The sequence below is a fragment of the Bos indicus x Bos taurus genome, chromosome 24 (genome assembly GCF_003369695.1).
Source record: "Bos indicus x Bos taurus breed Angus x Brahman F1 hybrid chromosome 24, Bos_hybrid_MaternalHap_v2.0, whole genome shotgun sequence".
In the NCBI taxonomy this organism is placed as follows: domain Eukaryota; kingdom Metazoa; phylum Chordata; class Mammalia; order Artiodactyla; family Bovidae; genus Bos; species Bos indicus x Bos taurus.
In genome coordinates, this window is record NC_040099.1 from 57,744,494 (window position 1) to 57,770,234 (window position 25,741).

The window sequence follows — 25,741 nt, forward strand, 5'->3', positions numbered from 1 at the left end:
TCCTCATGGTCACAACAGGATTACGAGAGCTCCAGCTATCAAGTTCATGTTCCAGGAGGGAAAGTCTTACAGGATGAAGGGCCCAGAGTGCAGCTGTACTCTAACTGAACCCTCGTTAAAGAAAGTTCCTGGAAGCCCCACCTCAGTGAGAACTTAGGCCTCATTGGTCAGAACTGTGAGCCAGACTGCTCCACTGCAAGGGAGTCTGGGAAACAGTATTTTAACTAAGCACTTTTCCTCTCTGAACAAAATTGGGTCCTGATTCTAGAGAAGAGGTAAAGAATCCACCTGCAATGGGGGAGACCCGGGTTCGATCCCTGGGTCAGGAAGATCCCCTGGAGGAGGGCATGGCAACCCATTCCAGTATTTGTGCCTGGAGAATCCCATGGACAGAGGAGCCTGGCGGGCTAACATCCATGTGGTCGCAGAGAGTCGGACATGACTCAGCGACCAACACACTTTTCTAAAGGAGAAGAAGGAGCAGATAGAGGGTACTTTATTTTTTCTCTTTTCCCCGAATGGGCTGTCCTGGGAGTGGGAGGCAGATGTGATGCAGCCTCGAGGAGAAACAGATCACTATGCTAGGAATAGGAAACGAAGGCAAAATGAAAGTACAGTTTTTAACGCTTTTCCCCCAAACAGGCCTTTTAGAATCAAAGGGAAAAGCAGGCCAGTTTTCTTCTCCCACCCAGGGAGGAGGGAGAGGGAGGGTCATCAGGCTGGGAGCAGCACGGGAATGGGGAGGGGAAGGCTGAGGGTGGGCCGGGGTTGCTGGGCGGACTGGACTTGGGCAGGGGTGTACCACGGGGCGCCCCCGGAGGCTGAGCCCACAGCACTGCACTTGCGACCCTTTCAAGAGTTACAGTAGCTGTTCACTGGTCGTGAGGAGCGACAGTTCCACGACAGCTACCTGCTCAGACCCCTGGAGTGTCCGGGAGAGGATGTCCAGACGCCCATCTATGCCTGAGACTAGCTGGGCCCCTCCCCAAGTGCCGCGTGTGGACACACCCCAGCCCTTTCAGTGGCTACTGTGACAGTAACCTTCTCAGACAGAATGGTGACCCCTGGAGCTGCAGTGGGTGCACAGAAGGCGAAGCCTGGGCTCTGGAGAGTGGCGGAAGCCCCCCACCCAAATCCCAGCCTAGACTAAGTATGAGGGGAGTCTGGTGGTCAGAACCAGCATCCTGGTCTTTACGAAACCAGGGGAGGGATGACTCACAACTTGGGGAGAAAGCAGAGTGACCTGCGAACCGCCCGCTCATGTGCTGTGCCTTCAGGACTATTTACTGTGTATCTAGAAATGGGGTAAACACATGCGTGTATTTGCACAAACTGTGGCCATTCTTTTGCACTGTGACGGGATACAGATAGAAAAATAAAAATGGAACAGACTAAAGTTATTTGCTGAAGCATCTTGTAAGCACCCTGAGAAGTTAATGCTGACAAGCAGAGTGGCCCAGCCAGGAGGTGTTTCTGTCTCAGGAAACGTGCCGGAAGCACCGAGGCCTGAGACCCTAGGCCAGCTTGGGGCGGTGATAGCGGGGCCCCAGCACCGAGGCCTGAGACCCGGAGGCCATTGGGGTCGGTGATAGGGGGACCCCGGCACTGCGGCCTGAGACCCTAGGCCAGCTTGGGGCAGTGATAGGCGGACCCCGGCACTGTGGCCTGAGGCCCTAGGCCAGCTTGGGTTGGTGATAGGGGGACCCCGGCACTGCAGCCTGAGACCCTAGGCCAGCTTGGGGCAGTGATAGGCGGACCCCGGCACTGTGGCCTGAGGCCCTAGGCCAGCTTGGGGCGGTGATAAGGGGACCCTGGCAGAGCGGAGGGAAGGGCAGCCAAGCTGTGCCGGGGGCCCCTTCTGCTTTCCGTTGGCTTCGGTATTCCTCCTGGAGGTCGCTGGGGCTCAGCTCAGTGAGGGCATTAGGGCTTTCTTGGGGTACACAGGGGTACAGAGAGCAGGGTGGTCGTTACTAAGGGAAGAAGGGGGGGAGGGTGAAGTGGGCAGAGAGGCCCAAGTGTGTGGTTGGAAACTGGACCTGATGGTGAGCACACTGCCGTGCACACAGAAGGCAGACTCGTGGTGGACACAGGGAACCTAGAGAAGGCCTGATGGTGAGTGCCGGAGCCAGCCGGCAAAGTCGATCAGGTCCCGAGAACGTGCACGGCGGGGCTAAGAAAGAAACTAAAGCAAGAGACTACAAAGATGGGGTCGAGAGGTTCAGACACGTCACCACGAAGGGACGCAGTCTGACACCAACTTTATTCAACATCTCATATTTATACAGAAAAGCGTGTGAGAGACAAAACAGTTGACATTTTTTCTTGGTTAGCCTATACATCTTACAAACAGTCACAAGAAATCTTGAGAGCATGGGAATGGCTCCCTGTTATTATTTCTTACACCAGATAACATTTCTCTGTGCGTGAGAAGTTTGCACAGAACTCCAGGTGCCTGCAGTAAATAAGCGCCTAATCTCTGGGGTGGCGGGACAGAGAGCTATGTTTGCAAGCAAACCCTCAAGGACTGAGGCAGCTCCCAGAGCTGTGTCCTTCGGACAAAGGACCCCGTTCTCACAGGCAGCTTCCCGCAGGTGAGCACGCTGCTGTGCACACAGAAGGCAGACTCGTGGTGGACACGGGGAACCTGGAGAAGGGGATGGCAGTCCACCCCAGGATTCTCGCCCAGGAGATTCCATGGACAGAGGAGCCTGAGTAGCCTTGTGGCTACAGTCCATGGGGTCGTGTGAGTCAGACACGACTGAGTGACCAACACGTGAAACTTATGTTATAGATCAATGTCACCACAATTTTAAAAAGATTTCTGGCTCAGGTGCCGAGTCATAAACAGCCCTGGTAACTCACCGAACATCTCTTCCCCATTCAGTTTCCTTGTTGAGAAAAGAGGGATCCGGACGCCAGACGACTCTCCTCCTAGATTGTCATCAGGCATTAATGATGTCACCCACCCTTCGAAGACATCAACCGCACTACGCAGAGGGTGACATCATTCTGCCCCATTGCCAGACTCCCTTCCAGCTTCCTACGAAGAGAGAGGACATGAGTGATCCTCTCTGACAACCTATCTGCATTGTATCTTGAGACGCAGCATCCTTGCCGGGAGATTGACTTCCTGGGTGCGAAACGAAAGATGAAGAAAGTGTTTTGTGACATAAGAACCTGTGGGTCTCCCGACCTCAGGTCACGTGGGCAGAGGCTCGGCGCCCCCGCGATCAGGGCTGGACCCGGAAGGAGCACAGCTCCTCACTTTTAGAAACTGGTGCTTACGTTTCTCGGCACCGCTTGCAATTTGGTAGAACTGGAAGTTGCAGGAGCAGCTGCCTTCCTTTTCCAAAACTCTCCACCTGGAGTGCCCCCTTGATCTGGCCAAGTGCCCAAGGGTAGGCACTCCGAGAGGCTCTTGAGTGCTTGAGTGTGTTGTACGGGCCTCGTGTGCCCCATATCTCAGGCACAGGGGATGGTTCTCCTGCGAAGCTTTGTCCGTAGCTCTGTGCAGCTTTGTGGTATTGCAGCTTATACAAGGCATATTTTTCATCTTTGTCCCCATTCCTGGCACAGAGCTTCTAAAACCCTTTTTAGCATTTTCCTAAGCATTGAGAGCTATAAAGGTGTCTTCTGTTATGTTAGTGAAGTGACTTTGGAAAGTTCTTAGGTAACCTAAGGATGGGGTTGGAGAAGGCAATGGCACCCCATTCCAGTACTCTTGCCTGGAAAATCCCGTGGACAGAGGAGCCTGGTGGGCTGCAGTCCATGGGGTTGCGAAGAGTCAGACATGACTGAGCAACTTCTCTTTCCACTTTCATGCATTAGAGAAGGAAATGGCAACCCACTCCGGTGTTCTTGCCTGGAGAATCCCAGGGATGGCAGAGCCTGGTGGGCTGCCGTCTATGGGGTCACACAGAGTCGGACACGACTGAAGCGACTTAGCAGCAGCAGCAGCAGCAGCAGGATACTTAAAATTGGACTTGATGGAAGAGAATTTTGCTTGATTGGGGTTTTGGGGACCCCGTGTGCTGCATAAAGGGACTGTCTGGCGGAATGGAACTCTAGAGGGGACACAGTGAGCACAGATGGCAGGAAACAGAAGCCCTCAGCTCAGCTCAATGCATCCTCGGGGGTAGAGGTGGGTTTTCTTGTTTATCGCAAGTGCATCCGTGGGAAGGAGCATGGAGGAAGATGACTCATGGGCACAGGACCACATCTAATTCACACCCTCGGGTTGCTGCAGCGAGGGCACTTTTCTTTCCCTGTTTATGACTTTTTGGAAAGTGAGGGGATGGAAGCAGTGAGGGGCTTGATTTACTGGCTCCTGGTAACGCAGATCTGGAAACAACAGCAGAGGCTGCACTGATCTTCATGACTGCATCCCGAGACTCTCTGAGGAAGACGTGGATACAGACACAGTGAGCGCACAGCACGGCCTCCGGGAAGCCGCAGCAGTGCCGAGTGAATTGGCTATCGAGGGTGAGCTTTCCCGTGGTCTGTCGATTCTGAGAAACTCGCTGAGCTCCCCGCAAACAGCAGCTGCTGCTAATGAACTGCAGTTGCCAGGATCTTCCCACCTCAGCCGGTCGCTGTCCTTCCGGTGGAGGAGGCCTGTGTGCTGGGTTGACCCCTGCCCTGCAGAACCCTGGGAAGAGCTGCTTTGAGTTGGAAGTTTCCAGGTGCTGAAATGGGACTGCCTGTTGGGCTTCTGCCTTGCCCTCACATCTCCTTTCCATCTCTGGGCCCCTCCAGGCTGCCCATGGCTTGCTTCTGAGCCCCTTAGGATGCCGTGTCTTTCTGGTTTCCGGGTCCCCTCCCGGCTGCTTGTTGGCCCAGAGATGCTTCATGTGGCAGGGTGCCCACCCCTCTGCTCCTCCAGCCTGCCTCCTTCCTGGGCAAGCACGACCTTCTCCATATTCTAGCCGCTCAAGATGTATCTGTGCTAAGCCTCCAGCAACACGTAGAGCCACAAAAACAAGCCAATCTCTGACCAGTCAGCAAAGGGCCTCCGCTCCATCATGCCCTCCGAGACCACGGCTTTTCTCTACCTATTCAGTGGAAGCCCCCTGCGTTTCCAGGCAGATTTGCTTGCTGTCATCCAAGGATGCTCTTCTGCTTGCTTCCGAACCCTGGCTCTTGAGATTCTCTCCACGGGACTGCCTTCCTTTCTCCTCTGTTCACCTGTCACTTCCTTTTATGCTCTGTTCAAAATTCACTTCCTCCAGAAAAAAAGGAAGATGAAAGGGAACTGGTGGTTGGAAGGGCTTTGATCAAAGCTGGGCTTATCCAAAAAAACAGCAGGAAGATAATGCAGCTGGGTTGTCAGCAATTTCTGGACCAATTTTTTTAGGCAGCAAAGGCTCCTTGATGCTTGGAATTGAGAATTTTTAAGAGACATGCAGAAAATTATTAAGACTTTGATTGCTCAATCCCCTCAGTAGTAGGGCTGTGTAGCCCACGATCAATAAAAGACCATGGTGAAATGACTTGAAAAGTGAACTCTAAAGAAAATACACATGACATGATTTCTTCTCATTTTTCTTTTTCTCAATAAGAAAAAAATAGAATTTTTATTACAGTTGTAAGTCATTCTAGGTGCTGTTTGATTGTATTGTTTTCCCCTAGTAAAGAGTACAATGATTCATGAAACTCATTCCTCTATTACGACTAAGATACAGATATTTATCAATAACTTCAAGCTGAAAAGTATGTCGAAGCTTGGAAGTTGCAGTGATGCTTTATATGTACTGACTGCCAGCCTGTGTCAGTTATCTTTCTATGTAAGTTGATTCTCACGTCCTTGCAAGTTAGACGTCATTTTTATTTTGTCACCAAGAGGGCCCTGCTGTGCCCTCTGCCTCTCGTCTGTGGAAAGACCTTAGCCTCTGAGGCCCTCCCTGAGTTCCAAAGAGCAAATTTAATCAGAAAAGTGAGGAAACCCAGGAATAAAAGAAAAGAGGGAAGCAGGACAAACTAAGAGCTTAGCCATAAAGCAAAGTCAAGGACCTTCAGTTCCTCTTCAAGGGCTATAGATGATATTCTGAACCATATCCTCGGGTTGTTTAGCAGAGTCGGAAATCCCCACCAGGTGGAAGAAATCAGCTGTGTGCTGACCCTAAGCGTGCAGATCCTGGAGGGGTTGGAGCCAGAAAGCTGATGTTGACACTCGATCACCTCACCAGCCAATCAGCAAACCATTCCTGGGCTGCTTGTCCCTCCCTCGCCCTGAAATCCGTCAGGGGTTCAGGCCTTTCCAGCACGAGCTGCCTGTGCTCGTTGCTTGGCCTTGCAAGGCAAGCTGCACTTTCCTCCACCACAACCCAGTGTCAGGAGACTGGCTTTATTGCAGGAGGGCGAGGGGACCCAAGTTTGCTTCAGTAACAACTTATCTGTGAGGGAGTCTGGTTCAGAGAGGTTAAGTCATTCTTTAAAGCTCACACAGCTGGTAAGTGTTAGAAGCCAAACTGGAACCCCCAGTCTCTGGAGGGGCAGAGACTGGATGCCTCATTGCTCACCACGCTGCCTTCCTTCTTTAGAAGGTTTTCAGACCTAACAGTCTCATGCCAAGGTGTCAAGGGAAGTTAGATCTGTCTTGTCACATTGACATGCGTAAAAATGCCTACGGGGACTTCCCTGGTGGCCCAGTGCTTAAGAATCCACCTTGCAGTGCAGGGGACGCAGGTTTGATCCCACCATGCCTCAGAGCAATTAAGCCCACACAGCGACTCCTGAGCCCAGCGCAGCCAGATAAATAAATTTTGTTAATGCCTTATTTCTCCATCAGAGGAGAACATCAGATGGTGGGTCAGAGGTGTTTGTTCTGTGAACAAATCTTTATGTGACAGGGTCTTCTCTGCGCCAGGAATCTGGCATAGGTCTTGGGATGCAGCCGTGAATAAACCAGAAAAGAAAAATCCTTCCCTCAGGGAACTTACAGTCTGATGCAAAGGGGAATAGACAATTGTAAAACAAGTAAAATCTATATTACGTCACCTGGTGTAAAAGTTAGAGATATAAAGCTCAGAGGGGAGTAAGGGGAAGCAGGAAGGGGGCTTGCAAGTTAGACTCTTTGGTCCGGAAGGACTCCCTGAGAAGATGACTTTCAGCAAAAACTTGAAAGAGGTGGCAGATTTCTGGAGAGCAGCATTTCAGACGGAGAAATAGGAAGTGCAAAGGCCCCGGGGCAGGAGTGTTCAGAGAACGACCCGCGTGAACAAGTACGAGACGAGGTAAGGGACGCTGGGGGACAGGGTGGGGTCTCGTTGGCCTTTGCAGTGGATTTGGCCTTTACTCTGCGGGAGCAGAGATGCTGTAAGAGCGTTGGACATTTCTAAGACAAGCAGCATCTTACTCCCATTTTTGGTTTTGACAGATCACTCTGGCTGCTCTGCTGAAGTAGGCTGAAGTGGGAACAAGGCCAGAATTCAGGAGACGAGGTAGGAAGCTTCTGCCGAAAGTCAGGTGGGTGGTGGCGGTGCCTTGGCCCCAGGAGGGAGGGACAGAGGTGATCGTGGGTGTGCACAAAGGAAAGGAACAGGACTGGATGGTGCCCTGGACGTGGTTCCTGGTGGCAAGAGAAGAGACAAGAATAACGGCTGGGTTTGGGGCTTGACGAGCTGGAGGGATGGAGCTGCCATTTTTTGAGATGAGGAAGACGGTGGAGAAACAGATCTGGGGAAAGTCACGAGCTTAGTGTTGTGTAGACCAGGTTTGAGGCTCCAGCCGGAAATTCAGATGGAGATGCTGACGAGGCTATGACATAGGAGGGTCTGGAGCTCAGAGATATACTAACCTGGGAGTCTGAGGATAAACATGCTTGGGTATGACAAGCCTCACGTTCACAGCCCATCCGCTGCAGAACAAAAGGGCAGCATTCCCGTTTCTCGTGCGTGAAGAATGAGGACATGCTCTGGGTTGAACTGTCCCTGCAAAGACTCACATGGCTAAGTCCTAAGCCCCAGGGACCTCGGCATGTGACTTGATTTGGAGACAGGGTCCATGCAGAGGTAGTCACGCTAAAATGAGGATTTGATTAGGAAGCGCCCTGAGCCAGTGGCCTGGGTGTCCTTGTAATAAAAAGGGGAAACGCGGACCCAGACGCCCACCTGGGGAGAAGACCACACTCCTGGGCCACAGGTCGAGGAACTCCCAGAACTGAGGAGGGGCCTGAGTAGGGCCTCCTCCAGGACCGTGGCAGGGAGCAGGGCCCTGCCAAGACGACCTCGAGCCGGGGTCTTCAGCCTCCAGGACCGTGAGCCCGGCGGCTTCTGTGGTCTCAGCCACCCCGTTTGTGGTGCCTTGTTACAGCAGCCCCGGGAAATGACTACAGAGGAAGGATCGTGGACAAGTTACCTCTGGGAAGCAGCCAAACCTTACCATCCATGTAGAGGTGAGTGAAGAAAGAGAAGGGATGGGCTGGGGAAGCAGACAGAGTGGAGTCGTCCCATCAGAACTGCTTCTGGTGCTAAAACAGAAGTCTGTGCCCCTGAAATCGATGCTGACCAACTTGCTCTTTGCGATCATATCTGATCAAGACTGTGTGGTTTTCAAGACATGGAAGCAACCTAAATGTCCATCAAGGGAGGAATGGGTAAAGGAGATGTAGTATGTGTATACACGGGAATAATTACTCAGCCATGAAAAAGAATGAAATTAACATTTCCAGCAATGTGGATGAACCTAGAGATTATCGTACTAAGTCAAAGAAAGACATATTGTATGACATCCCTTATATGTGGAATCTAAAAGAAATGTTACAAATGAACTTACAAATCAGAAACGGACTCACAGATTTGGAGAACAAACTTATACAGGGTGTGGGGAGGGATGAGGGAGAAGGATAGTTGGGGAGTTGGGGTGGACATGTAATCACTGTTACATGTAAAATGGATAGCCAACAAGGATCTCCTGTATAGCACATGGAACTTTGCTCCATGTTGGTGGTGGGCTGGATGGGAGGGGACTTTGGGGGAGAATGGATCCATGTATATGCATGGCTGAGTCCCTTTGCTGTTCACCTGAAACCGTCACACCTCAATACAAAATAGAAGGTTTTTTTTAATATGTGGTTTTTGAAAAAAAGTCTGAAATGATTTCTACCTGGGTCCATGTGGGCCTCTTATAAATAATGGATTTTTAAAAATTCTTGATCTAGTGGTACAATTTGCTGTTCAGTCGCTCTGTCATGTCTGACTCTTTGCAGGTACCATTGTACTTTAAGTATTTGTTCATTGCATCTGTCAGGGTGAAGTCTGCTCACGTGACCACACAGATGAACCTGGGGTCCATCTTGCCTTTCAGCTTTTACAGGAGGGTTGAGAAGAAGCTGGTTTTCAGAGGATTTAGGAGCTGCCACCGCAGGGAGCTGGAAGGCAGAGAGGTTTTTGTGTCTCTGGCTTTTCAGAGCTCTAAGCCAAAGTGGCATCTGCAGATCTAACTGGAGGAGAAGCACCCATCTGTTCCCTTTTGCACACGCTGGGCTGGCAGAGCAGAGTGTAGACAAAGGAAGCCAGCCAGGATGGGGCCAGGCCAGCGCCTCCCGTCTGCAAACACTTGGACACTTGCCCACACACACAGAACAGGATGCATATTTAGAAGCGAGAACACTTTATAAAATAATTGTTACTTCTTTGGGTATTCTTCTTATTAACAATCTATTAAAACCCTTTGCTATTAAGAGGCTCATCAGAAGCACAGTTGGGGAGGCGCTGCTACAAGACGCTGTGAGATATCCACACGGGCTGGGCAGCCCTGCGTCCCAAACCATACGTCGCCAGGACAGGATGCCAGCGGCAGCAAGTCCTCATCTGTCCGCCATCCTCATGAAACCAGCCGTTGAAAGCACAAGCGTGTTTGAATGAGGTGCTCATTTATTGTCATCTGTCTACCCATCACGGAGCTCCACTGCCGAGCCCTTTAGGAAAAGGAGATGCTTCCACGTGTATGACCACCCTGCGGGCCTCAGGCACAAAATCCCCAGCTGGACCCACCAGGCTGTCCCAGCTGGGTCCTGGGTTGAGCGTTCGTTGGGTTTATAGACCTAACAGCTCACACTTCCGGAGACAAATGGGAAAAAACAGAACTGGATGTGATGCAGAATAAGCTAGAATAATGGCAACGGGCAGGGGTATTTCGGAGACCTTGGACCAACCAAGAGCTCATGGCACACACACCCTGTTATTTGACTGTGCGAGAAAAACGGCCTTTCATCACAGAACAGAAGGTTAGGGTCTGGGTGGCTGGACAGATGGCCACACAGCCCCACAAAGGCCATCCCCGGGTGCACTGGCTGGGACAAACCCCACTGCGGGCACCCCTTCTGTCGCTGATCCTCCAAATGTTTATAGACAGACGAAATCAGATTCCAACAAACAATAAAGGCACTTTGAAAAATAATCTGAGCATCCATAAAAGGAGACAGGGACAGCTCCATCCAAGCCTCCCTGTGGGCTGCCTGCAAAATGCCAAATCTGGGAGGAAATCCTTTCCCTTCAACTGTCTCCAAGTCCAAATTCAAAGCCAGCTGGAGGGTTACTGGATGACCTCGGCTTTTCAGTTTGCACCTTTCCAGAGTTTTCTTGAACAGTTGTGTTGATATATTTTTTTTTAATATTTATTTTGTGGCTGTTTCAAGTCTCAGCTGCAAAATGTGAGATCTCCCCTTGTGGTGCACAGACTCTCTAGCTGTGGTGCAGGGCTTAGCTGCTCTGAGGCATGTGGGATCTTAGTTCCCCGGCCAGGGATCAAACCCACATCCTTGGCATGGCAGGGCAGATTCTTAACCACTAGACCATCAGGGAAGTCCCAGTACTGATCTTTTTATAGTTACAAATTACCAAAGAGAGGGTCCTTAGGTCACACACTGACGTACATGCACTAACTTCAATCAAAATGTGCCCTGTGCCCTGTTACCATGGAACATTCTAGAACTTCAATGCCAAATACATCCGCAGGATCTCCGTGGGGAGAGCAGGCTGCAGGCAGCCTCGTAGAAAAATGAGTGTTTTGTAGTCTGTAGCTGGGGGAATCACGTCAGAAGAAGAGCTGGAGATAGCAGATTTTCTGAAAAGAGGAGCTGTGGCTAGCTGCAGTGTTTGCTCCTTCAAATCCTTTTTCAAAACAATCCAAGGAGCTGGGGGCCTCCTCCAGAGAACCGGCCTGGGGAACTGTAGGTCTCATTGCTCCCCTCACCATTTCAGGATCCTCCTCCCTGTGATCTAGAACCTCCGCCCACCCGCCACAAGCGTGGTCCCCGCCAGCACACGGATTCCCAGGGAAGGTAATGGAAATGCAGCCCCCAGCATCAGAGCCTGCGTTTCCACCAGACCCCAGGGCATGTCCGCTTTCAGTTTGAGGAGCCTCCTCCTCAGAGGAGGCCTAACCATCCTGCCAGATACAGTCAGGGAGTGGCTGAATCATCTTACACAACAGCCAGATATCTGAAAAGGATAACATTGTGTAGGGCTCCTCCTATGTGACCTTCCGGAAAAAGCAAAAGTACGGAGATAGTAAAACCACCAGCGGGTCCCAGGAGCCGGGGCTCAAGGGAAGGAGGCAGGAACGGGCGGAGCGCAGAGGATATCGGGGCAGTGAAATGACCCTGGGTGTCATCACGTGCGTGCCAAAACCCAGAGAGTGTGAGCACCAAGCGTGGATGGAAGTGTAAAGTGTGCACTTGAATGAGTTGTCACGAATCATCATCAGTTCCTCAGTTATAACAAAGGTATCACACTCATGTAAGAAGCTAATAATAGTGGGAAATATGGAATGGGGGAAGGGGCCATACCGGACGTGTCCATACTTCCCACTCATTTTCATACACTTAAAACGGCTCTAAAAATAGTCTGTAATTAGTAACAACGTGCTGCTGGGGCCTGAGGCGTTCTCACTCCGGGCTGAGAGAGCTGTCTTCAGAGCATCTCCTCTTGCCCAATGGGGTCAGCGGGAGCCATTCCGCTCCAAGTTGGGCAGGACCCAGACTGGCAGCAAGGAGCCCACTTGCCACCCCGCCCCCACGCCGAGAACGAGCCGGAGGTGCTAGAACCCTGTGAGCTTGTGTACCCCAGCCAGGATTTGTACGCATTTTCTAGAAAAATCCCACATAGGGCAGGCAGCCCTTGGATTTAGAGAGCAAGGTAGAAAGCGCATTAACCTGGAAGCAGTGCTTATAAGAACAGGGAGAAAACACAGATGAAAATAGTTTGTGCTCCAGTAGACATATTAGGAAAGTACTAAATTACTAATCCTGGGGAAAGGCGAAATACAGCACAAATTCTGAAGAACAAGTGTCTGGGTGAATACATGCATCTTACACTTTGTATCTAAAGATGAGTTTAATTAAACAGAACGTTATAACGGGATGTGTGAGTGCCGATGGGAAATGGCCTGACGTTTCGAAAGCCCCCTCCAGCTACAACAGCATCGTCTCCATCAGCGCGACAGCTCGACCCAGTGACGGAGTTCATGTTTCCTGTCGATGTAGCAGTTGGATGCATCTGGAATCCTCGAGGTTAGAAGGCGGTTGGCGAGGGACAGGGCTGTGGGCAGAGTCTGCAGGGGAACGAGTCTGCCACATGGCAATCACGGCGACACACAGACAGACACATAACGTGAGGGCGTGCAAAGGCCACAAACAGGACCTCTTTGCGACTGACAGTGGGTCCAGTCTCCTGTAAGTCTGGTCGCCAAGCCGGCTCTGAAACCATCTCAGGGAAGACAGCAGGTGACGGTTTTGGAAGCAGCTCAGAGAACAGGCGGTAGGAAAAAGACGGTCGCGTCACGCTGCAGGCTGTGCGTTCCCTCCAGAGTGTTTTCAGATTTCTCCCCACGAGGCTGTGTGCTGCCAGCCAGTGACCATTAGTTAATGGGAGACGTTAGCTTTTCTTTTCTGCCAGGCTCCCGGAGGCCGCCTTCTTCACGGCTGTGGTGCCGGGCTGAATCTTGCTCCGCCCGATGCTTGGCTTCTTCTGCTTTTGGCTGTTGTCCTGAAGCGACTTCAACCCCAGCATTTTACAGTACTTATTACACTGGTGAAGGGCTTTAAACTGATCGATGAAGGTCATGGAACAGTTGCCTTTAAATCCTTTGTACCTGTGAGTTTGGGTGGAAGGAAACAATTCTTTAAAAAAAAAAATCAGGACCCTTCACCAGTATTAAAAGAAACATTTCAACGGGGAAACTCATGGTGTGCAGAAAATATATTTTATTTCTGTGTGCATGTGTACTGAGTCACTTCAGTCGTGTCCGACTCCTTGCGACCCCGTGGACTGCAGCCCACCACTCCTCTGGCCGTGGAATTCTGCGGGCAAGCAGACTGGAGTGGGTTGCTATGCCCTCCCTCCCGGGGATCCTCCCAGTCCAGGGATCGAACCTGCGGCTCTTAAGTCTCCTGCACTGGCAGACAGGTTCTTTACCACTAGCGCCACCTGGGAAGCCCATATTTATTCCCACCCTGGGCCAGAATGGCCAACGGCTGACATGACTATTAATAGAAAAAACAAAACCTGTGCAGTGAAGTAAAGACCGCAAGCCATTGGCATGGGCAGTAAAGACCCAAGATTGTGACGAGACGGATGTCCTAGGGGCTGACCGTTCTGTTGTGTCAGCATCTTTAAGATTTTAATTGGAGGATAATTGCTCTTCAATGGTGTGCTGGTTGCTGCCGTTGGACACCAATCAGCCGTGAGCATACGCTTATCCCCCCTCCCTCCCACCCCCATCCTCCCCTCCAGGTCATCAGAGGGCACGGAGCTGAGGTCACCGAGCTGAGCGGCAGCTTCCCACGAGCTCTTTCACAGGCGACAGTGTACGCATGTCCGTGCTGCGCGCTCTGTCCGTCCCACCCTCTCCTCCCCTGCTGTGTCCACAAGTCCACGCTCCACATCTGAGTCTCTCTACTCCTGCCCTGCAGCTGGGTTCATCAGCGCCGTTTTTCCAGATTCCATACAGAGCCCTTTGCTTTTTAATCAAAGTGACCAGTGCTGGGCCATCCCCATAAAAATCTGAAAATCTCTTGGTGATCTGAATCATCCCTCCATCCCACCCGGAGGTTCTGAATGAAGCCATCTTGGAACTCGGGCTGGAAGAAATTGAATTTAGACCCTGGAGAAGGAAATGGCAAGCCGCTCCAGTATTCTTGCCTGCAGAATCCCATGGACAGAGAAGCCTGGCATGCTACTGTCCATTGGGTCACAAGAGTCGGACACAACTTAGTGACTAAACCACCAACCAACTTGTCACTGAAGGAGTGCAGGCCGGGCGGCCAGCCCAAGACAACAGAGCAAGTGGGTATGGCCCTCGGAGTCTCCCCACCGCAGACGGGCGCTCTCCTGCGATGCTGCGCCTTCTCCCTGGGAGGAGAAGAACCTGCGCCTTTGTGTCTGGCGGCTCCCAGAGGGACCATGCTAGCCTCCAGCCTGGGGTGGTCTTGGGGCTCTTCCTTTTAGCTGGGACATTTCATATTCAAATCAAAGACTATGCTCTCACAACTCGATCGTGGGGGGTGAGTGTCCTCCTGGATGGACAAGTCCCCAGGCCCCCACAGACCCCGAAGATCCAGCAAGAAAGTGGGCTGAAGGGCTGCTGAGAGGAGGACGAAAGGAGAAAATCCACACAAACCACCCAGGGCAGTGCATGACATGAGAGGATGCTATTCCATTGATGGCGGCCAGGCTGTGTTATAATTGTCAGTGTTCTAACTGGTGCAGCTGGTGGGGGCTTTGTGTGGAGGCGATGCTGGAGCTGAGATGGAAAGATCTGAGATTTGCTGAGGGAGGCAGGGGCGTGGGTGGCATAGCAGACCATCGACAATTTGCAGGGCCCAGCACAAACTGAGAACACGGGTTCCCTGGGCAGTAATTAAGACTTTGAAGATGGCAACAGCGGAATGTGTGTTAAATGAAGCTCGGCGCCCCTCTGAGTGTGGGGACTTGCACAACTGCACAGGCTGCCTGCCTAGGGAACTGGTCCTGCTGGGTGTGAGTGAGTTCTGGCCGAGTTTGATTAATCGGGCCAAACACAGATCGGCAGAAGGAAGCCTGCAAGGGCTGGCTTCGTGCTGAGTCTGTAGCTAATACGATTCAAGAAGCTGGGCCTCCTTCATTTGCGGGCAGAAACCATAAAGGGCAACAAACGTGAAATGAATGGGCTGGGATGGTGCGTTCTTCCCCAGGACATCCAAGCTGGGTTTTAAGCTGTTCGGGGCATGAGAGGTTTCTTTTTATTTCTGAAGCTGAAGCATCAGTGAGTCGTTCCATCCAGCCTGCCCCTTCTTCTTCCCTGTGGGGAGACCGGTTCTTCCCCGCCTCCCTGGGGGCCCACAGTCTATTTTCTTGTGACAAATGACTCAGTTTTTAAAAGCCAAGCTCCTCCATTGGAAGAAAAGTCAGCCCAAGACAGGTGCTGACTCTAGCCGGGTAGGAAAAAAAAATGCCACTGCCAACCATGTCATCCGGCCTGAGTTTCCACGGCGCCTGAACATCCATCCCCTGGAGGGACGCAAGGCCCCCTGGACCTGTGACTGTCAGATGGGATGCTTGTCTCATGCTGATAAACTGAGCTTCCCAAACTGGGATGATCAAAGCCAAGGGCAGCTTCCCTCGTTAAGCACGTTGGAAACAAGTCGCAGCCATCTGTCTAAGGCTGTCTCGAGGCTTGCTTGTAAACACTGACAACACCTACTCTCTGCAGAGAAGAATCACTAATTCATACCGTGACCTCCCAGAGAATTCGCTAGTCGCTTCAGCCCACCCTGGCAGCCACGTGTGTGATGCTGTGTAACGAGCAAGCCCTTACAGCTACATAGGGGTTCCCACCTCTGAAATGGGAGACGGCTGAGTCTGAACAAAGGAGCTGCACTTCTGGGCAGCCCGGCTCTGTCGGCCTTCTAGAGTAGCCCCTGGGAGCCCAGCTATCTTCCCAGGAATGTCTAACCTTCTTTAGAGTCCTCGGGGAAAGTTGGAGTAGGAAGCAGAGACAGAGGCTGATTTTATTTGCAGAAGGCCACGTGCAGGCAGGGCACGACTCTAGAGTGAAAACAGCTTTGCTCAACCAAAGAGCCCCTTACTCAGCCCCCAGATCCTTTCAAGCCCCAGCTTGACTGCATGTCTGTGGAGCCTCCCTGGCCCTCTGACACCATGAGACGACATCTCTCCAAATTTTCCTTCTATCTCTGTGAGAACTACAACCAGTTCTCAGAATTCAGGGTACACCTTTCTGTGTACAGACTCTGATCTCTCCCAGGACACTAGTTTATGCTCAGAGTACCTGTCCAGTGGAGGCTTTCCAATAAAGGTCCAGGGGACGGATGAATGGATGCTGGCCCCATCCTCAGAGCTAACTGACCTCAGCCCAGGGCATCTCCAGATCGCATTGCTAAACTTCCCATTCTCTCTCCACCTAATTTTGGACCCCCACCTGGGCCTCCCGGGTAATAGAGGATGTCCCACCCCTAGCCATCTCAGTTCATCTATTTTTGCTGCCTAGCATCTGCAGGATTAAAACCGTGTCTCCTTTCACAATTTGGTCTCTATTTCAGCCAGGGACGCTGGGCTTCTATTTGACCTCTTATTCTCTCAGACGTAGTTTTTTATGAGAAAAATAAGCAAAATAAAAAAAATAAATAAGACTTAGTTGCTTAGGGGAAAAATAGGGCCACATTCTTTGTGTTTTTAGACTGCTGAACCCAGAGTTTTTCAAAGGACACGAGTTCAATCACTGCAAGGAGCTATACACCCAGGAGGTAGGAAGTACAGGCTCTTCTGCTTGGGGTCCACCTGGCAGGCCACGTGTGCCAAATGCCCCCCTCAGCACTGGGGGGCCACACCTCTCTCATCACGACAGCTCCCCTGTCAGGTCCCCGGGGCAGACACTCGCCACTGCTGTTCTTACTGGGTGGATGTAGTGGGATAAACAGTATCCCCCAAGGTCATGTCCTTCCTAGAACCTCAGGATGGAGCTTTATTCAGAAACAGTGGCATCGCAGATGCCATTAAGATAAGGTCATTCTGGGGAAGAGCGGGACCTTGATCCAATATTCCTGGTGTCTACTGAGAAGATAGAGACACACTGGGAGAGCAGGAAGGGACAAGGCAGGCAGAGGTGGGGGCCGCACGTCTACAAGCCAAGGGATGCCAAGGACAGCAAGACTCTGGACCAAGGAGAGAGGAGGGGACACTCCCTCAGGGCTCCGGAGAAACCAGTGCTGCCGACGCCCCGATTCTCAGCTTTCAGCCTTCAGAGCCGGGAAAGGATGCATTTCTATTGTTTTAAGCTCCCTGGTGTGTGGTTGACTCGTTACAGAAGCCAAAGAATCTAACACAAAGGAAACAATAACCACCTGCATTTGAGAACTCTCTCACTCATTTCTACTTTTAGACACCTTAGTCCTATTGCATTTTATTAACTGAATCTTTTTTATCCTTATCCTCAAATCAGTATAATTTTCTAGTCCGTCACTTTAACTCATCCATCTTCTCTCATGATCTCCAGGCATGGAACTATTAATTTATGCTGCTGAACACCATCCGATAGAGTCTTTTCTTAAATATCTTGCCCCTTGGACGGAAGTGGGGCATAAAGATCACTCGAGGGCCGTGTTCACGTGCTGGTTTGGATTCAGTAGGCCTGGGGTGGGGTCCGAAATCCTGTGTATCTATTAATGCAGCTCTGAGCTCCCACTGATGCCATTGGTTCCTGTGGAGGAGCAAGGAGATCAACTAAGGCGCGGATGGTCTCTTGTCGTCCTCAACTTCAGAAACGTCTTTAAATCGGAACCGACCTCTTTCACTCCTGACATTTCATTCCTGACATTTCCTCATAAACATTACTGTCATGACCCACTTCCAGAGGAGCTAGGAAGCTGTTTATTTCTGTGTCCTGCCTGTACCCCACACAGCCTTATCCCGCGCTTCACCATTTAGTAATGTGTTGGCCGTGGGTCTGTCATGAAGGGCTCTTACCATGTTGAGCTGTGTTCCCTGGACACCCACTTTGGCAAGAGTTTCTTTTTAATCATGAAGGATACCGAATTTTATCCAATGCTTTTTCTGCATCTATGATCGCGTGTCTTTTGTCTGACACTGATTCGTTTGCATATGTTGAGTCATGCTTGTGACCCTGGAGTGACCCCAACTTGATCATGGTGCCTGATCCTCCTGACAGCTTGTGGGATTTGCTCGGCTAGCATTTTGTTGAGTGTTACACAGATTAGCTCAACACTTCCTATGCGTGGGAATCATGCTAGGCTGACTTCCTGCTTAAAAACAATTCCTCTTTCCTCTCATGTTGATTATGGATGGTGCAGCCTTCCAGGCTCATACCAAGTTGACAGCAGAGCCGGCTTCTCCTCCAACTTAGCAGGACTTCCCTGTGCAATTTTCTGCCTCCAGACGCCTGGAGACAGGAGAGGGGTGGAGCCAAGCTGCAGAAACCGCCACCCCTGGCTGCAGGAAAGAAATCAAGGTTCTTGTCGGGCTTAATAAAGGACTCGTCTAAAGACGATTTGGCGAGACAAGAAAAACCTACAGAGAATTCCCACAGGTTGGTAACCCATTTAGAAGCCAGCCAGAGCTATTTATAACAGAGGCTTTAGTTTGAGAGCCTTTCTGAAGAAGGGTTTAATTTTTAAGGAACAGCTAGGAGGACATGATGGAGAAGGAAACGGCACCCCGCTCCAGTGCTCTTGCTTGGAGAATCCCGTGGACAGAGGAGCCTGGCGGGCTGCTGTCTATGGGGTCGCACAGAGTCGGACATGACTGAAGCGACTTAGCAGCAGCAGGAGGACATGACACGCAGGCTGAGGATGTAGGGAGAGAACTGAAATAAACCCCAGTTGGAGGCAGGGGAGCGTCTGTGTGTGCAATGAAACCAGGGCTGGGTGTACAAACAGGCAGAACAGACTGTCGCCCGCGGGTAAAAGGAGGGACACCAGGGGGCGCCCACGGGAACCACCTAGCGATGCCCGCTGCTCCATCAACACCCTCCGTGTCTTCATAAGTGTTCCTGTGCTTCTTCACTGGGCAACAGCTGCATGGCAGACACTGCAGGGGTTAAACAGGATTAAATAAAGGGTCGCGGCTCTTTTCCAGAAAGCTGGCTATTTTGCATAGGAAACGGAAGTGTGAACAAATAAAAAAATATTATGCTGTGATACAGGGCTACGTAAGGCAGGGATATGATTTTCCCTCCATTGCCTGGTGGGTCCTAAGCCTGTCGCGGAGGACTAACAGCTCTGGCCTTATCTGGCGAGGGGATGGGTGAAAGTTCAGAGAATGTTCTGAGCAAAAGCAGCCATCCTACGGAGATTTGAGGCCAGAAGCCACTCGTAGAAGGTCATAAGCCACAATACCTTTTTCATCCTGTGAGTAGTCAGTGCTTCCCAAAGTATGTTCCTAGAGTCTCACAAGATGCTTTAAAAAAAATCTGTGGTGTAAATATTATGAAAAATGCCATATAATCGCTCCCCTTGCCTCCTTGGGCACTCGAACTACACATCAGCTCTTTAAAGACTCTGTGAAGGAAGTCTCACACTAAAGAAACTACCTTTATTTATCCAAGTCGGGGTTTCCCCAAATTATTTGACAATGGCAATCTGTGAAAAACGCTGCTGTAAAACTCCTGGTTTCTTTGAGGGTGCGGATGGGTGGCTCAGCTGGTAAAGAATCAGCCTGCAATGTGGGAGACTGGGGTTCGATCCCTGGGTCGAGAAGATCCCCTGGAGAAGGGAAAGGCTCCCCACTCCGGTTTTCTTGGGCTTCCCTGGTGGCTCAGACGGTAAAGAATCTACCTGCAATGCAGGAGACCTGGGTTCCATCCCTGGGTCTGGAAGATCCCCTGGAGGAGGGCATGGCAACCCACTCCAGTATTCTTGCCTGGAGAATCCCACGGACAGAGGAGCCTGGTGGGCTATAATCCATGGGGTCACAAAGAGTCGGACACAACTGAGCGACTAAGCACAGCGCACACCCACGTGTAACAGAGCCGAACCGTTTCCCAGGCGTTGCATTCTGCACTGGTCTCCAAGCTGCCCTCTTTCCTCCAGACCTCAGCACCCACCCCCACAAACACCTCGTCCAGCCACCCAGTCCCCCGCCTGTCAGAGCCTCCGGGGGTCATTCCTGCTTCTCGTGGGCCCGGGGCCTCCCATGGCCTCCGAGCTGTCCCTGAGCTCACGGCCACACAGACGGGAAGGCCCCGCGCCCCTGGGAACACAGGCCGGCTGCTTTCCTAGGGGCTGCCCCGCGTGCCTGCTGCCCTTCTGGCGCCTCCACAGCCTCCCTCGGGCCGCTGCTGGAGCAAGAGCCATGCTGCCTCCATGGAAACCAGCCTGGGCACTGTCTCCCCTGACACCCAACCCCGGCTAGGGGGAAAGCCGAACGCGCAGAGGGGAAAGGGGGCTACAGCCACCCCCCATCTGGTTCTCCGCTGCTGGTGGGGCCGGCAAGCAGCCGCGCTCACGAGGTGCCTGTGCGGAAGGGCTTCGTGGGGCAGGCCCTGGAGCCCTCCAGGGTGGGGATCCTCTCCTCCCCGCGTCCTCTGCTCGGCCCGCGTTCTGCAACTCGCTCCCCCCACCTCCAGGCGCCTTCCCTGAGGCCTTCAGACCCACTCACACCCCATGCCTCTTTCCAAAGGCAGCTCCCTCCTCCACCCCCCGAAACTGGAGCCGCATCACTGCTGTTTGCTTAGACCTTTCAGGAGACACCGGGAGTTCCTTCCAGACAGTCCTGGTCTTCACCCAGCCCTACTGGCCCAGGCACTGTGACCCCAGCTCTCTTAGCCATCACCTCCTCCTTGTTCATCACAAGCATCCCCCACTGATCTGCGGGGGTGATCTCAAGTCCAATCTCTCCAGATCTTTCCGTGCAGACTTGTCTTTGCATCTGGAAATGACGAGGAGCCTGGCTGTGCTCCTCCGGTCCTCAGTTGGGGGAGCGGGCAGTGGGGTAACTAGCGAGCAGAGCCGGGGAGTGGGAGGAGCCCTCTGCTCCAATTCCAGTCACTCCGTGGTCCTTTACAAGGTTTTGGGGGGAGGCTGCTGGACTGCCAACGTTATTGCCTCTCTGTGGATGCTAGGTCCTCCTAGCTGACTTCTCAGCCCAGGAGACTCTCAACACACACTAGGAGCACTGCTCGTGCTGACACTGGCAAAAAAAAAATTGTGAAAATAGGTGTTCCTGTCGGGCCTCCAGGCCACCTTGATGGCAAGGACTGGCCAAATAGGTCAGACGCTGGCCACCTAGCTCTGCTACATAAGGGCTTGATCGGATTTGAGACGGGATTCAGGCTGCTTTCCAGAGAAGGAGACCATGGTGGCAGGACCCGACAGCAGGTGTCTGGTATCCAGGGCGTGTGAAAGCGCCTTTATCAGGCCCCTTAGGCCTGGGAGGCTGGTCCTCTGAAGCCTGGCACCGGGGAGTCTGCTAGAATGCCGGGATCTACAGCAACGCGGCCTGCTGCGCAGAGCACCGAGAGGTCAGGGGAGTCTGACCTGAGCCCGTTGTTCCTCCCCTCCTGGCAGACTCACGCGTTGTATTAAAGAGTCTGCCCAGAGTCACCACACACACACATATATGCAGCACATGATGAGCACACACACACACACACACACACATATGCAGCACACGTGACCACACCCTCAAGCCTGTTCTAAGCGTTTCTCCAGTATCAGAGCCCACCTCCTTCCGCCCACAAGTTCATTTCAGCCCTTCCTCCCCAGGCACCAGGGTGTCTCGGGATTCAGTCTGGGTTCAGCACCCGCAGGTGGCACCACCCCCAATGCAGGGCTCCCCAGGGGCTGCTCTTAGCTGGAGGGCAGAGTGCTTTTTCTGGAACTCAGCTGACTGAGTGCAGGAGTCTGTGCTGATTTTTCAGGCTCATGGGGCGTCACACTGACACCAGGAGGGCCTGGTTCCCTAAGGGAACTGCCCTCACGGTGTGTCCGCCGTGATTCGGGGGCCTTGTCCCCCCACGGCTGCCCCTCTGCAAGAACGAGCCGTTCATGATTCTGCCCAGCCCTGGCTCCCGGGTCAGGGACTCTGACACACGCTACGATCCTGTGGGCCTGACACTGGCCGACAGCCTGGTGGCCACAGAGAGGGAGTTGTCTGTGCCTATTTATAGTGACCCTAGTTTAATTCAAGGCTCACTGCCTCCGAATAAATCTGTCCAGGGTACTTTTCTTTGTCTTTCACCAACATGAAGCGGACTTTGGGGCAGAGATTACAGAGGACAAAAGCTTGGCTCTGACGCCCTCTGCTGGCTGGACGGCAATATTGCCTTCTCCCCAGAAACTGGGCGGACCAGGCCAGGTGTGCGTTTGCAGGACCCACTGAGACAGCTGTGGCTCTGTTCCCAACAGGTGTTGGTTTACACCGACTTTGATTTGATTAGGTTAAATTTCCGAGTCTTATATTACGGAATTAGGCATTTTTCCTTCTCGCCCTTCAGAGAACTCTAAATGGCTGGGCAATTTTCAAATCAGAAATATGTTCGACAGTGGGGTTAGTATCTCTGGTCTTCCTAGAAGATGGATTACTAGATGTTGAAGCAATCCGACTTGCCACACGTTGTGACATGAAGTTTTGGTACTCAACATTGCTGAAGGAGTGTGGGGGTATGAAGTATTCCAGAATATGCCACGCTTCAGTGTTAAGGATCATACCACCAGGTAAAGTCGCATTGGAATAAGTCATGATGGTCCCCTATTTTCTTTTGTAATATTATAAGCGATCTTAAAATAGTTTCACACCTCCTGGCAGCCTGGTGTTCTTTTCAACGTGATTAAAAGAACACATGTAATGATGCCCACACGGAGCACTGCTTCTCAGGGTAGGGGTGCCTGTCCCCAGGCTTCAGTAGAGCAGGCCAACTGGCCGTCTCCTGCACGGATGCAGGAAGCCAGCCCTGGGGGCTTGCTAAGAATAAAGAGAAGATGCCTGGCCACGTCTCCTGCTCTCTGGAGCCTCTGACACCCGCCAGGCTCCCCAGCCTTTCTCTCCCCCGTTCGAGATTGTGTCCCACACGTCCCCACATGTCTCCTGTCTGTTTACGCTGTCTTTGTGCTTGAAACCCTTCCCCAAATCTCTCGCATTGACTGCCCAGACTTCCTTCTGCAGCTCTGACTTTTCCTTGAGTTCCTTCAGCAGAATCTTGCCTCCTGGCCCTAGGGACCCCTTGCAGCCTGTGATCAGGCGGCCCCCTTTCCCTGCACCTCCTGCTCTGTCCTTGGGAAGAAAGAAGACGGGATGGACACAGCCCCCAGGGACCTCCAAAGAGACCTCCCAAACCCTACGCCTTGTACTCTGATCAGAGAAGATTCCTCTTTTGTTAGTTTTTTCAAGCTGAGCTAAGAAACATTTCTTTAGAGAGAAAAAAAAAAGTGACTGCAAAAGTTTAAATAAAAGGTTTTTAAAGACACAATGGACAAGATGATCTAATACCCCTAATAGCTAATATTTCTCAGACATTTCAGAATTCCCTTCTCTCCCACCCCCTTTTCAGGGAGGAGGCAATAAGTAACACTTAGGAGACAACGTTTTGCACTGGGTGCCAGCTCTCGGCTCTAATGGGTGCTGGGCAGCTGTCCCAGGCCAGATAAGTCACATTAGAGCTGAGAACAAAACCAAAGGGATTGGATTTCTTTTTTAAATTACGAGAAAAAAAAAAATATGGTCCAGGTTCCTGGAAGTTGTTAACATGCTTTTTAAAAGACATCTTAAATCATCACTCTTACGCTTGTCTTAGTCTTTGAAACTTCTTGGGCAGGTTTCTGCTTTGTTTTCATGGAAAGTGGCTCCAAATAATGGTATGGAATTCGCCTACTCTTAAGTCAGGCTGGGGCATGAGCCGAGGAAGGAGGCCAGTGTTTATCAAGCACGTGCTGAGCCTCAGGGACGGGATGCAGATGAGCTGGGGGATTCTCAGGACCAGCCTGGGTCCCCATCTGTGCCTCAGTGGCTTTGAGAACGTCAGGGCTCAAGTCCACAGAGCCGGTGAGACAAGAACCCGGCACTCAAAGCAGGTCTGTGTGACGCCTGGATCTGCCATATCCTACAAAGGACATGATGCCTGTGAAGGAAAGCTCTAACTTGGGAAATTCTTCTGAGGTCCAGGAAAATCTCTTTGTAAATAAATAAATAAATAAATAGGGGCACCACACATTTTCTAAGCGGGGAAACTTGCTCAGGACAAATAACTAGACAGGATGCAAGGATGGCAGGCATGAAACGATACTGTCCTGGGCAAACCAAGATGCCCTGTTGCCCCTTCCATCATGTGGGCCAAATGTCTATGACGCCAAGAAGCAAGGTTACCAACAGGAGAATCAGAAGTAGGTGGCAGGACCAAGAGCTGAACCCAAGTCTTTAAAAAAAAAAAAATCCCTGCCCTCACTACATCATACCCACCCCCCACGACATACGCTCTTGACAAGCCCACGGCCAGGACCCACATCCCTGACTCGTAGACACGGCTCTGGTCAGCAGCGGGGGTGCAGCATGGAGATCGTTCTACCGCAAAAAGCTATTATCCTGAGCAGGGACATGGTCAAGCTGCATCTTCGTTCTAAAGCCAGATTAAAAGCTTCTGCGTGGTTGCTGAGAACTTCATGAAGCAGAGTTGTTGATCTGGAGGTTAGAAGAGTGTTCCCCTTTCTACTTTTCGCAAATCCCTTCTTCTCTCCATCCTTCATATACTAATTGAAAATTGTATTTGTTAAAGGACTGCCGATGTCAGTGGTCTGAAATCACCAGAAAGCCCAAGTAAACACGTTGCTCCCAGCTGTAGGAGACTGAGCTATGCCAATCATGCTGTTCTATCGTGTGTGTTTCTAATGCTTTGAGATCTGCAGCTTTGCAGGCAGGGGCGGCTCCCCCTGCCAGGGTCAGCCAATTCCTAGAGACAACGACTGGCCTTCTAGAACGCCTCGCATAGGCCAGCTAACCAACCTGCAGCCCACTCCCACCATCCACTCTACCGGGTCTCACACTCTGGGCCCCCTGCCCCAGTCACCACAGGGCAGGCAGCGGACAGCGCCACTCAGCCCCACACCCCAGAGCCTCCCGGAAACTTACAGACGACTCAATTCCAAGCTCTCGCCCAGGTTTTCCCCTCCCCTCCTTCTGCCTGACTGACCCTGGGGCCTCCCTGTGGTGCTCCCCGCCATGGTCTGGCAAGCCCCTTCCTCTTAGGAACTGAGTAACAAACTCTTTTCAGTGGCGACTATCTCCTGATCTGTCAGCTTCGTCATGCCCGAACCATAGAAGAGGCTCCATTGTAAAACACAAGCCACCCCTAAAACTCACTTGCCCCCACCCCATTTCCCCCTTCTTACAAATAATCCTAGTCCACGGGGACATCAGCAGTGGGAGAAAGCCCGGCAGTTCCAACCCAGAGTTCTATTTTCACAAAGGAGCACAGATAGACAGCTTTCTCCTTACTGGTGGTCAAGCAAAGCAGAGAAAAGAGACCGTTTTTTCAAGAGACACCCCAGTAAAACATGATCTTAGGGCCACCTGGGCACTGCTCACCCCATAGTAAGCAAAGCGATACCCGAAGTTAGGAAATAACACCATTGATAACAACCAGAGTCATCAATCATAGCCCTTCCATAGTCATCTGCCCTTTAATCAACCATGGGAGTTTGGGCGCTGCCTAAAATACTAAGTATTTGGTGCAGAGTACAGGGAAAAATACGGGTTTCCCAGGAGGCGCTAGTGGTAAAGAACCCGCCTGCCAATACAGG

At 51.8% G+C, this 25,741-nt stretch overlaps 1 protein-coding gene across 1 annotated transcript in view; it reads right to left on the reverse strand.

Moving 5' to 3' along the window:
• Positions 1 to 12,199: 12,199 nt before the first annotated feature.
• The window catches only part of ALPK2 (alpha kinase 2), a 117,829-nt gene continuing 104,287 nt past the window's right edge, over positions 12,200 to 25,741 (reverse strand). The window contains exon 12 of the mRNA XM_027525943.1: positions 12,200 to 13,092. Within this exon, the coding sequence (XP_027381744.1) occupies positions 12,876 to 13,092 (217 nt within the window). The 3' untranslated portion in view covers positions 12,200 to 12,875. The remainder of the gene's footprint in view (positions 13,093 to 25,741) is intronic.